This window comes from Chrysochloris asiatica, unplaced genomic scaffold (assembly GCF_000296735.1).
Source record: "Chrysochloris asiatica unplaced genomic scaffold, ChrAsi1.0 scaffold00025, whole genome shotgun sequence".
Classification (NCBI taxonomy): domain Eukaryota; kingdom Metazoa; phylum Chordata; class Mammalia; order Afrosoricida; family Chrysochloridae; genus Chrysochloris; species Chrysochloris asiatica.
In genome coordinates, this window is record NW_006408543.1 from 14,234,739 (window position 1) to 14,248,271 (window position 13,533).

At 48.5% G+C, this 13,533-nt stretch overlaps 1 protein-coding gene across 1 annotated transcript in view; it reads left to right on the plus strand.

Moving 5' to 3' along the window:
- DDX24 (DEAD (Asp-Glu-Ala-Asp) box helicase 24) overlaps positions 1 to 9,452 on the plus strand; it is a 27,583-nt gene extending 18,131 nt beyond the window's left edge. Inside the window, exons 6-8 of the mRNA XM_006839627.1 lie at positions 4,922 to 5,110; positions 7,421 to 7,550; positions 9,199 to 9,452. Coding sequence (XP_006839690.1) covers positions 4,922 to 5,110; positions 7,421 to 7,550; positions 9,199 to 9,452 — 573 coding nt within the window. The remainder of the gene's footprint in view (positions 1 to 4,921; positions 5,111 to 7,420; positions 7,551 to 9,198) is intronic.
- The last annotated feature ends 4,081 nt before the right edge of the window (positions 9,453 to 13,533 follow it).

Sequence of the window (13,533 nt, forward strand, 5' to 3'; positions counted from 1 at the left end):
ACCACTTGCCTTGATGTCTCCTGGGCAAGCAACTTGCTTATTCTTGTAGTAACAGTTAGTCTGCCTATATTGTTTTGTATTTTTCCTGTTGGTATTTCTTTCAAGAAGTATCTTCTGTTCTGCTAGCCGCTCTGGGCTGGTCTGCTCTGCTCATCCATTCAAGTGAAAATTTCCCATCTCTGAAGATTCTGGATGTGGTTCAGGCTTTCACCTATGGTCTTATGTAATGTTGAGGCCCCGCAGGAAGCCTCTCATTTGATTTCTTGACTGCTGCTTCCATGATTGTTGATTGTGGATCCAAACAAAGTGAAGTTTTTGACAACTTCAGTCTTTTCTCCATTTATCATGATGGTATTTATTGACTCAGTTGTGAGAATTTTCATTTTCTTTTCAATGAGGTGCAGCCTATATTGAAGACCATAATATTTATCTTCATCAGTATTTCAATTCTTCTTCCCTGCCAGTAAGCAAGGTTGTGTCATCTGCCTAACGCAGGTTGTTAATGAGCATTCCTCCAATCCTTGTACCACATTCTTCTTCATATAATCCAGCTTTTTGGATTATTTGTTTAAGATTGAGTAAATATAGTAAAAGAATACAGTTCTGTTGCACACCTTTCCTGATTGAAAACCATTTGGTATCCCCTAGTTCTATATGAATGACTGCCTCTTTTTCTTTAAAAAAAGTTTTTATTGTGAATTGAGTGAATGTTTACAGGGTAGATCATCAGTTTTACATTCAACAAATCATATACTTTGTTTCATTACAATGATTATAATCTTCTCCATGCACCATCAGTTAACAGTATTTCTCTCTATTCTTAGCTCTTTTATTTATTTATTTATTTAAATACTCAGGCATATATAATAATTTAAACCACCAAAGGGCACATTCTGCATGCCTACCTCCTGACCAACAGCTCTCAGTCCCTCTAATTCCATGAATTTAGAGGAATGACTGCCTCTTGATGTATGTACACATTCCTCCTGAGCACAGTGTTGTCCCGTTTGGCTCCCTTTGTATAGTCAATAAAGCCCATAAACATCTTTCTGAAGAAAGAAGTCGAAGGTGCACTGAGGCATTGACAAAGAACCAGGGCACTGGGAATTGATGGAATACAAATGGAAATCTTTCATCAAACTGCTGTGGCACTAAAGGCACTCATTCATCTATGCCAAGAAATTTGGAAGACAACTACCTGGCCAACTGACTGAAAGACATTGTCCCCGTTCCAAAGAGAGGTGACCCAACGGAATGCAAAAATCATCCGAGAATATCATTAATATTGCATGCAAGTAAAATTTTGCAAAAGATAATACAGAAACAGCTGTAACCATACATTGACAGAACTTCCAGAGGTTCAGGACGCATTCAGATAAGGATATGGAACGAGGGATATCATTGCTGACATCAGATGGATCTTGGCTGAAAGCAGAGAATACCAGAAAGATGTTTACCTGTGCTTTATTAATTATGCAAAGGCTTTTGATTGTGTGGATTGTGAGGAGCTATGACAAACATTATGGAGAATGAGTATTCTGGAACACTTAATTGTGCTCATGAGGAATCTGTACATAGACTAACAAGCAGTTCGAACAGAACAAGGGAACAATTAATGGTTTCAAATTAGAAAAGGTGTGTGGTAGGGTTGTATTCTTTCACCATACTTATTTAGTCTGTATGCTGAGCACATAATCTGAGAAACTGGACTATATGAAGAAAAACATGGCATTAGGATTGACAGACTGCGACATGCAGATGATACAACCTTGCTTGCTGGAAACAAAGGACTTAAAATACTTATGAAGATCAAAGACCACAACATTTGGTATGAGTTGTACCTCAGTGTAAAGAAAACAAAAATCCTCACCACTGGACCAATAAACAACATCCATATAAATGGAGAAAGGATTGAAGTTGTCAAAGAGTTCATTTTGCTCCGTCAACCATCAGTACTCTTTGAAGCAGCAATCAAGAAATCAAATGCTGTATTGCAATAAGCAGATCAGTTGCACAAGACCTCTTTAAAATGTTTAAGAGCAAAGTTGTCAATTTCAGGACTAAGGTGCTCCTGATCCAACCTGTGATATTTTCAATAACCTCATATGCATGTGAACATTGAGCATAAAGACGACCATAAAACAATTAATACATTTGAGTGATGGTGTTGGAGGGGAATCTTAAAAGTACCATGGACTGCCAGAAGAACAGACAGAGCTGTGCTGAAAGAAGTACAGCTAAAATGCCCCTTGGAAGCCAGGGGGGGCTAGACTTTGTTTCTTATACCTTGGACATATTGTCAGGAGGGACCAGACCCTAGAGAAGGATATCATGCTTGGTAAACTGGAGGGTTGAAGAAAAAGAGGGAGACCCTAATGAAATAGATTGGCACAGTGGCAGCAGCAGTGGGCTTGTGCATAGCAATGATTGTGAGGTTGGCATTGGATTGGACAGTGTTTCGTTCTGTTGTGCATAGGGTTACTATGAGTTGGTACTGACTCAGTGGCATCTAATAACAGCAGACATCTTTTTGGTATTCTCTGCTTTCAGCAAGGTCCATCTGATGTCATCAATGATATTCCTTGTCCCATGTCCTCGTCTGAATCTGGCTTGAATTTTTGGCAGCTGCCTGTCAATGTACTGCTACTACTGTTTTTGAATTATCTTTAGCAAAATTTTACTTGCATATGATATTAATGATACTATTTGATGCTTTCTGCATTCACTTTTCATTGTCACCTGCCTTAGAATGGGCATAAATACGGATCTGTTCTAATCCGTTGACCAGTTTCTTGGCAAACAAGTGAGTGTCTCCAGTGCTGCACTATTCCACAATTCCTGGAGTCTTATTTTTCACCAGTGCCTTCAGTGCGGCTTGGAGCTCTTCCCTCAATATTGCTGGGTTTTGGTCATACGGTGTCCCTTGAAACCATTGAACATTGATCATTTCTTTTTGATACAGTGACTCAGTGTCTTATTTTTATGCCTTCTATGTCATTTGAATATTTTGCCCATAGACTCTTTCAGTATTGCAACCCGAGGCTTAATTTTTTTCTTCAGTTCTTTTCAGCTTGAAAAATGATGAGCGTGTTCGTCCCTTGGTGTTCTAAAGAACTCCAGGTCTTTTGCACATTTCATTATAACACTTTACTTTGGGTTCTGGAGCTGCTCTTTGAAATGTTCTGTTTAGCTCTTTTATGTCATTTCTTTCAGTTGCTCTAACTTCTTTATGTTCAAGAGCAAGTTTCAGAGTTTTCTGATCCATTTTGATCTTTTCTGTCTTTTTAAGAACCTTTTATTTTCTTCATTATTGATGTTTTTGGTATCACCCCACAACTCATTCATTAATGTCTATAATTTCTCAAATCTTAAGATGGTCTCTGTGTTCAGGTGGGACATACTCAAGGTCATATTTTGGCTCTCGTGATATTTTAATTTTCTTCAGCTTTGGCCTGAACTTGCATATGAACAATTGATGGTGTGTTTCAGTCAATCCTTGGTCTTACTGAGCTTTTCCATTGTTACTTCTCACAGGTATATTAATTTGATTCTTATGTATTCCCTGTGGTGAGATCCATGTGTATTGCTGTTTATGTTGTTGAAAAAAGGCATTTGCAATGAAGAAGTCATTGGTCTTGTAAAATCCTATCATGTAGTCTCCAACATTGTTTCTGTCACCAAGGCTGTATTTTCCAACTGCTGATCCTTACTTTTTGTTTCCAACCTTTGCATTCCAGTCACTAGTAATTATCAATGCATCTTGGTTTCATGTTTGATCAGTATCAGCCTGTTGTTAAGTGCCATCAGGTCAGTGCTGACCCAAAGCAAACCTGTACTGGGTTTTAGATGAGTGAATGATAGGTTTGAAGTGCTGCCCTTCTGGGTTACAGTCCAGTACTGATCCTACAGCACCACACCAGAAGGCTGGAAAGTACTTTGGTATTTAAGGATGGAAAAGTTCTGGACTTACAGAGAGGTAGGAAAGGATGGAGGAAGAAACCTGATGAATGAGGGTGTGGAAGTGGGCAGTGTGCGTGAGAAGAGGAATGGGGTGGGTCCTTCAAGACCCTGAGTGTCAGGTTGAGGACTTGGACCTGTAGGTGAAGACTATCAGATAGAGCTCATCTCTAGTACTGTTCTCCATAGCCCGTGGTGACTGCCTACAGCACTCTGTTGACAGAAGAGACAGCAAAAGGTTGGTTATCTGGCCTCATTGGAGAGGACTGGTGCTGGATTACTGCTGCGGGTGGAAAGAAACAGCTGTTAGGGTCCTATGTCTACCTTTGTAGGAGAGGCACTGTGCTATGTTGTTAGCGGGTTTCTGATGCTGGGCTGTTTGCATTCAAATTCTTCTAACCAGTTAGCTGGTTAGTAGAAAAGTTGGTTACCCTCTCTGAGTTTTCGTTTCCTGTTTGTAATAGAGTTTTATGAAGTAGATAACTGTGTCATGTTGTTCTTGTGCAGCACTGAAGGGAAGTATGCATGCCTGGCATATTGTAGCCTTAGAATCGAATGACACACTATAATCCCGCAGTACTGAATGGCTGCCAAATGGGGGCATGGTTCCCCCATGCCAAATTCATGAAGAAACAGTGGAATCTCTCTAATAGATGGGATCATGTGGTCAGAGCAGTTTGGGCCTGGACTGGGAGAGTGACTACAGTTACCCAGTGGGGAGTGGTCTTGAGGGTCTGAGCTGGGATGAGGGGTGTGACAGGGCGGAGCCTGTCCAGTGAACTGGCTAACCCTAGGAAAGTTTGAATGTGGGGCTGGGATAGCTGGTTGGGATTGGTCCACGATGCTAGAGTGTATTCTACCTGCCTGGTGGAGGGAGGCAGACCATTGATGGGGCACGGCCCTGACGGGAAGAGCAGTGCTGACTGCTGGCTGCGTGATGACCTCCCACTTCCTCCTTTGGCAGGTCCCTCGCACCTCGGAGGTTTATGTCCACCGAAGTGGTCGAACGGCTCGCGCCACCAACGAAGGCCTCAGCCTACTGCTGATTGGTCCTGAGGATGTGATCAACTTTAAGAAGATTTACAAAACCCTCAAGAAAGATGAGGACATCCCACTGTTCCCTGTGGAGACAAAGTACATGGATGCAGTTAAGGTAAACCCACCGCTAACCAGGAGTTGGGGACCCCTTCAGAACACTCGCTGCCAGGCTCCAGCAGCAGAGCCCCTGGGATCTAAGCAGTGGTTTCTAAGCCGGAAGGTTTCTACAAAAGGGTCGAAGAGTAGACCAAGGGAGGGACTGCCGATGTGTGGTTGAGAAGTGTGCCTTCTCAGGGCGTTGACGTCAGCAGGCTCTCAGTTCACTGTGGGGCCAGCTGTGGAGGGTGTCTGACAACAGTAGAAAATCTGTTGCCTTTCAAGGGGAGTGCTGCGGGGGCACCTGGGTATGCCTTCAGCAGTGGTGCTGGGGATGCAGTCATCATCCAGACAGTCCCTGAACTCCTGGGGCTTACAGAATTCTAGAGCTGTAAGGACCAGAGAGACCCCTTAGCCAGCTAGCCCCACCCCCTCAGTTACTAGAGCCGCAGAGCCAGCCTGGACATAGGTTGTTTTAAGGTCACTTAATGAGCTCTGGTAGCGTAGTGGTTACGAATCGGGCTACGAACCTTAAGGCCAACAGTTCGAAACTACCAGCCGCTCCGCGGGAGAAAGATGAGGCGTTCTGCTCCCGTAAAGATTTACAGCCTCAGAAACCCTGTACAGGGTCGCTATGGGTCGGAACCGACTCCACGGCACTTAACAACAACAACAACAATGAGCTCTTAGTAGAGGTCAGAGGAGAGGTCCAGTATCAGGCCTGATTCAGATCCTGCTTCAGTCATTACATGGAGTTCCTTTTATTCATTCGCTCAACAGACATTTATTGAGTTCCTGTTATGTGCCAGACAGCACGCTAGGCCTTCCTGGAAACTCGATTAATTAATTCTCCTTAATCGTCCCAAGATCTCCTTGTTCTTATGACACAACGGGACTGACTGAATGATTTTGCTCCCTGAAGAGATTTCAGATATTTTTCCTCAGGAAGCAGATTGTGAGTGAGTGACTTGGGTGTCTGCGTGTACTTTGTTTAGGAGGTCGTTTATGCGATACAGGCAGTGTTTGTATTGTTTCCAAAGAAAGCGTTTTGCCCATGCAGATGCCCGTACACTGCTAAGTATCGATTCACAATAACACAGCAACTCTGCTTCGTGTGCGGCTATGAAGACTGGACTCTACCACACCCAGTGTTATGCTTCAAGGGGGTGGGGTGGTAGAAGGGTAGGACCCCTTTCCCCTCTGTACCTCAAAAGTGAGTGTGGGCTGCGTGGGTCCACTCGATTGAGGAAGTCTCACAAACCAGTGCCAGTGATAGCCAAGTATTCTTTTGTCAGGATCAAGGGATGGGAGAACAAGAATCTTTTTTTTGATTGGCTTGCTTCTTGGTTTCTTATTATCCATCTCCATTGCTCATTAGAAGAGTAATTGATCTAGTTCAGGAGAAGAGACTGCACCAGCAGATTACACACTGATTATGAGCATGATTACAAAGTGCCCGGTGTCCTGCTGCACAGGACAGAGTCACAGTACAGCTCCCCGCACCAGCTCTGTGGTTTAGAACAAACCCCCATAGTTGTGTGACCCTGTTTTCCATGGAGTTACTGAGGTAGGTGGAGGAGGAGTAAAGTGACTTGTTTAGGGCCACACATCTGATGGGAAGTCTTGCTATGTGCTTTGGGCATGCTTGGTTAGAGCAGCCACATGTGGCCTGTGCCACGAACCTTCCTGCATCTATCTCTACAGCCTGGGTCATCTCTGGTGTTTGGGAAGAGTTTACGTCAGACCCCTGATGTTGTCAGGCTGAGACAGGTCCCCAAGGGGTGGGATGGGATGCTCAGGTCTGTTTGGAAAGCTGGCTCTCAGTGCCTGCGTACACTTGGGTTTTATCAGAAACTAAAGTGCAAGAGTTGGTGGGTTACCACTCAGCTGCTAACCAAAAGATTGGTAGTTTGCACTCACCTACCGGCTTCATAGTGGCTACGAATCGGGCTGCGAACCTTAAGGTCAGCGGTTCGAAACTTCCAGCCACTCCATGGGAGAAAGATGAGGCTTTCTACTCCCGTAAAGATTTATACCCTCGGAAACCCTGTACAAGGTCGCTATGGGTCGGAACAGACTCGACGGCACTTAACAACAACAAACCGGCTTCATGGGACAAAGATGGACAGTCTGTTCCCACTAAGAGTATAGCCTAGAAATCGTATGGGGCTGTTCTGAGCAATTGCTTGGATCCGAATCCAGAGCACATCACCACACAGATGCATGGTGATGGGGACTGAGCCGCATCTCACTGATGAGCTTTAAAACCATGACTGACCTGAGACGCTGAGCCCTCTGCCAGATGAACACTCTCTGTGATTTTCCCCAGGAGCGAATGCGTTTAGCCCGACTAATAGAGAAAGCGGAGTACCAGAACTTCCAGGCTTGTCTGCACAACTCCTGGATTGAGAAGGTTGCAGCTGACCTGGAGATTGAGCTAGAAGAAGGAATGTATAAGGGTAAGACCGGGGCAGGTGGGCTCTTTTATGCCTTCCCACTTTGGTCTAGTTGGACTCATCCCCTGTACTGTTGGGTCTGGAAAACAACCTTTCCTATTTTGGTGACAGACCCAAGTCCCAGATGAGCCAAGTGCCCCCAGCGTTTGTTCTCTCAGTCTTGTCTGACTCAGTGTTGGTTGAGTTTCCTGCCCTCTTCTGTGGAGAGGGAGGCTCTGGTACCACATCACTTACATTTGAATGCTGACCCGTTCCTGTAACTGACCTTGTGGTCGGGTCAAGCTATTGAACCGTTTCTGTTTCCTTATCTATAAATTAAGTACTTTGATTACCTCCCACCTCCAGGGCTAGTTGTGCAGATTGCCAAGTTAGTACTTGTGACATGCTTAGAACAGCACCTGGTAAACAGAACATCTTTGGTATGCTGTAAGTTATTAGTTAGCATTGTGCTATTACTGGTACACCCATACCTGCTGTCCATTTACATACATGAACTGGCGGCTTAAAGGTGACAAATGAGTTGAGCAGGAAAACAGTGCCACCACCAGGCATTTCCTAAGCCCCTGCTCTGAGCCTGGGCCCCAGGTGCTGAGTACTTGGGGATGAATCTGAGGGTCTCTCGCTAGGAAGGGTCACGTAGCTGAGAAGTGGTGGAACCACAACCTGCCTTGCTGCACCCCACTATGTCCACCCCACTAGGCTAGCAGCTCGGCGAGGTATGGGCAGTTCAGACAGCCCGAGGGCAGTCTGGTGGCTGCCTGCCCAGTGAGGTTGCTTAGGTCTGGTGATAGTGAGCTGGGCCTCCGGATGCTCAGGCTTAGGGCTGGGGCTGATGCTGTGCGTGGCCCTCTGGCTCTGCCCTCTGTGCAGGTGGGCTCAGCGCTGGCGGAGTCTTGTCGGGAGGGTGGGGTACAGAAGGAGCAATGAGTCAGCACCCCAAGGCAGCCTGTGAGAAGTCTAGAAGCAGATGGAGACTTGGGCGGCTAGCTCTGTGATCTTACATGTGACTTCTCCAAGCCTCCGTTTCCTCATCTCTAAAATTAAGGCCATTCTAGTGCTTGTGAATAAAGGATGAGATGGTGCAGAGTGTCCCCTAGAAGTTAGCTGTTTACAGGGTTTGTCAAGCCAACAGCCAGCACTGAGTTCTACAGAGGACTTCTGTGCCCTGCCTCCCCCAAAAGTTCTAAAATGTGTTAATTGGAAGTATTACCCATTCAAGAAGGAGCTCTGGTAGCGTAGTGGTTACCAGTTGGGCTGATAATTACACAGTCAGCAGTTCGAAACTACCAGCAATACTGTGGGAGGAAGATGAGACTTTCTGCTCCCGTAAAGATTTATAACCTTGGAAACCCTGTGCAGGCTTGCTGTGAGTTGGAACTGACTCCATAGCACATAACCACCGCCACCTCTAGCAAACATTCAAGGGCAAGCACGATAGCTCTGTGAACCATAAAGGTAGCAGCTTGAGCCCTCCAGCCGCTCTGCCAGAGAAAGATGAGGCTTTCTGCTCTCACAGAAGTGCACCGTCTCAGAAACCCTGTATTAGTGTCCCTATGAATCAGAACCGACTTTATGGCACTTAGCCACAACAACCCGCTCAAGGAGATCAAATGCTTGTGAAACTCACAATAGGATCTGTTTTTATTCCAAGGAGGAAAAGCTGATGAGCAACAAGAGCGTCGAAGACAAAAGCAGATGAAGGTCTTCAAAAAGGAGCTGCGCCATTTACTCTCCCAGCCATTGTTTCGGAATGACCTGAAAACCAAGTATCCAACTCAGTCTGGCAGGCTGCCCATGGTTGTGTCTGCCCCGAGAAATGGTGAGTCTGCTCTGAGCTGTGTCTCCAAACAGAAGAAGAAAAAGCAGCAGCAGGGGCAGCCGCAGCCTAGTACCAGTGTTGGCTAACCGGTGGGCCAGGGGGCAGCACAGCGGGCTCTTTGCTGTGCTGTTCCGTAAAGCCCTCCTCACACCCTCTCACTTCCCTCCGCCAACCCCAGTTAGTTCCTCACGAGGGCAGGGGGCTCTGGTGTGTGTGCGCAGGGACTCAGATTCCTATATTCCAGTGTTACAGGCTTTGTATGTGCTCGACTTGATTTCCTAAATTAAAAACAGTGGTCAGAGTCTCCTGTTGTCCTGAACTTGTAGCTGGAAGATGGGGCAGTGGTGCCATTGGGTGGCATTGACTCGCAGAGTTCCCTGGGCGAGTAAAGGAACCCTGGTCATGCGGTGGGTTTCACCCCCACCACCTGCTCCACAAGAGAAAGGTGAAGCTATCTGCATTTGTCAGGAACCTATAGTCTCGGAAACCTCCTATAGGTCTCTAGGAGTTGGAATGACTTGGTGGCGGTGGCTTGGGTTTGGGTCTAGGTCAGTGTGGTGCAGGGCCCTGGGGGGTGTGTGGGGGGAGCACAGTGCTACCTGCAGGATGGTCTGGCTGCAGGATGCCTGTGGGAACAGTGTAGGGGTGGGCAAGAGGCCGAGTTCTCCAGATTCCAGTGACATCATCTGTCTCCCCAGCAGAGCCCTCGGCGCCTCAGTTTGCCTCCACTTGCTCACAAACTCTTGAGGTGTCTAAGGCATTCTGGGAGGTGGTGGGGAGGAAGTTATTGTCCTCAGATATCAAGAGGACAGAGGCTTACCCTGTGATCCCAAGCTGATTGAGTGGGGGCGGGGGCAGTAAGAATGGGAGTCAGGCCTCGGTATCCACTTCCCTCTGGCTCTATTGGGCAGAGCTGCTGGACACCTGTAGCCCTGTGCACAGGTCTTCCCTCCCCAGGTGTGTCTTCCATCCTGGAGCATTGATGCTCTTTAGGTCCCCGAGTCCCAGGTGAGCGAGCTCCTCTGGGGAGAGTGCTCCAGTTCTCTCTGGATTAATGCAGGTCAGCAGCCACAGCTGCCACCTCGGGGGATTTCTGAGAGCTGTGTCTGCCCAGCTCATCAGGGTGCTTACTGACAGCTGCTAGCTGGAGGGAACCCATGAGTTGGGAGAAGGCACACAATGGACCCGGGTAGCCCAAGACCCAAGAAAGATGAGGGCTGTGGGGACATCCGGCCCTGCCTAAATTCAGATGTAGGGGTCACTGAGCACTGACCAAGTGCTAAGCATTGCTCAATAGACACCTTTGTCTACTCTGTGTGCCGTGTAGTATTCCTCGGGGCTCGGACGTGCTTTAATAACATAGATTTGACAGTGGAGGAGCTGACACTTGGTGACTGTGGATCATACAGCCACTGAGTGGCAGAACTAAGGTTAGCAGTGTCTAACTTCTGGGCCAAGGGCAAGATGAGAAACTGCTTTAAAGACAACAGTGTGTCAAGGCCTCCTGCCTGTGTTGTGCCCCTGGTGATCTCGAGAGATGGGGAAGGTAGAAGAAATGGCCAGAGAGAGAGAAGTGGGCCCAGACTCCTTCTGGGAGCTGTCAAGGCCTCTCCATGTTCCCAGTGGTGCCTGGCGCTCAGCCTTGGGAGACCTGAGCATGTGTACTGGTGGAACAAAGACCCATGATGTTCCGATAGCCACACCCTTGCCTTCTAATAGTAATTTTCTTTATTGGGGAAGGGGTATTCAAGTTGGGTTGCAAACCACAAGGTCAGCAGTTAGGATCTACCAGCCACTCCATTGGAGAAAGGTGAGGCTTTCTGTTCCTGTAAAGATTTACAGCTTCGGTAACTCTACAGGGGCACTATAAGTCGGAACTGACTCCACAGCACACTACCACCACCACCACTGAAAGGGAGCTCATCAAAGCTAGGCTCTTCTGTCTCCTGTGGTGTGACTCCCTGGGCCCCAGCCCTGGATCTGCCACCAAACAAGGAGCTGGCCTCTCCCTGCTCATCTGTACATGACCCAGGGAGCGAGCTGGGCTCCGTGCCTATCAGGGATCCAATGAGAAGCTGGGACATAGCTGTGAGGGAAGCTGGTTTAATGCTGGGAAAATCATGTCACCAACTGCCCAGGGAAGCTGTACCCCTTGGGACCTGGGGCCCTTTGCAGCCACTCAGCCATAGCCCCTCCCTACCCAGCTTCTGCTTTCCTGATTCCCCAAGCTGAGGGGGAGGCACTGCTGAGGGAACATCCCATATGTAAAGCACTTACTGGAGTTGTGGTGTGGTGCTTGGAGGATCAGGTTGGCAGTTCAGACCTACCAGTCGCTCCTTGGAAACCCTAGTCAGGGTCACTGAGTCAGAACTGACTTCACGGCACGTAACAGGAGCACTTACTAGTGCCAGTGGGTGAAGTGAAGGGCTGCCAATGGAAAGGTTGGGGGTTCACTATCCTGGGGAACCCCCTGGGGCAGCCCTCTATCCTGGGGGCCTGGAGGGGGGCTTTGTGAATTGGAATGGACTCAATGCTAGTGGTTTGGTTTGGTACTGTGTCAGGCTGCATGTGGTCTTGCTCCACTTTAACCAGCAATGTTACATGGAAATAACGGGGTCTCCAAGTGACCTGTGCTGAGTCACACAGCTAGATAGTGGCAGAGCCTTGGTTTGAACCCAGGCAGTCTGGCTCACCCAGTGTCCTTTCTCCCAGTTGGGCTGAGACAGGAATCCCAGGCCGTTACCCCTTTCTGCTGCCAAATAGTCTCACCAGCTTACACCGTTTCCTTGGGAAAGTCACACATGTGCAATTATAAAGGCAAGCTGTCATACAACTTTCCTTCCAGCCTTTGTCTGGAAAGAGATGGCTTCATGGGGGACAGGCGGAAGACGCCTCGGGAGGGAGGGCTGTGGGTGCACGACTTGGATGAGCAAGGCACCTGACCAGGGTGGCTGTGGCTTTTGTCAGTTATTTGCAGCAACGTTAAATTCTGCCACTCCTTTTTCTCTGAGGGCCAGCATGGAGGGCCTGAGGCAGCGGTTTGGATTTGGGTACAATTGTGACTATCTTGACTGGCTTCTGCCAGACCTGGGATCCTGCTTCTGAGCTGAGCAGCCTCCTAGGCAGGGCGTCCCACACACACATGGTGGCTCTCCAAGCCTGTGCTTGGCTGCTCACAGGGCCTGTGGAGAGGGCCGAGGACGCCAGCTACCAGTCTGGGTGGCTCAGCTGGGAACTGTGTGTGGTCCTGCCCTGCAGTTTGGGAACAAGTCCCCTGGAGACTTGGGGAAAGAGGTTGCTGTTCACCCTAGGCCCCAGAGCAGGGTGGACAGTGGTCAGAAAGGGGTCAGGTGGACAGCTCTGTGGAAAGGGCCATCGTGGCTCAGCTTGCACTGAGGACTGTACTGGAGGCCCTGACATCTGCCTTAGGCAGCGAGCACGGTGACCTGGGAATCTGCTGGCCACTGGGTGTTGGCCGACTCACAGCACCAATAGACTCTGTTAAACCCCTGTACTAACACCTGGGGCCAGGCCTGAGGTTGAGGACATCCCCAAGGGGTAACCCACAGCCTGAGCCCAGCCATGGCTGGGTCCCCATTAGGGTCTCTTGCCCACTGGATGGGTGATGGGGGACTCTGAGGCAGCGGGGTGAGGAAGGTTGCTGGCTGAGGCTGTTTCAACAAGTAAGAAATGGTCTGCCCCGCTGCCAGCTTCCTTGTCTTGTCCCGCCTGAGCTCACCAGCCTGAATGCAGAGCCAAGGCCAGAAACAGCCGAGAGAAAGGGCTGCCCGCTCGGCAGGGATGGCAGCACAAGTGCCGCTTCCTGGTCCCAGGCATCAGTATGGGCCCTTCTGCTGGGCTTCCAGTACCACTAGCCTCATGCCGAAGGCCCCCACTGGACCTTGGTACACAAGCCTGGTTTTTTGAAGTTGAGGCTGGGTAAATGCACTCCCTCCCATCCAGGAAGCTTGGTCCCACACAGAATCTGTCACGTTTGGTTAGCCAGTAGCGCTTCAGTCAGAACCATACTTAGCAGAACTGCTAATCCCTGGGGTCAAGTGTGACCCTGAACTGGCTTTCCTCCCCTCTGGAGAGGCCCTGCCCCATTTCCAACAAGTCAATGTGGCAGGAAGCTCCTCCAGATGACAAACCACCCCAAGGCCTCCC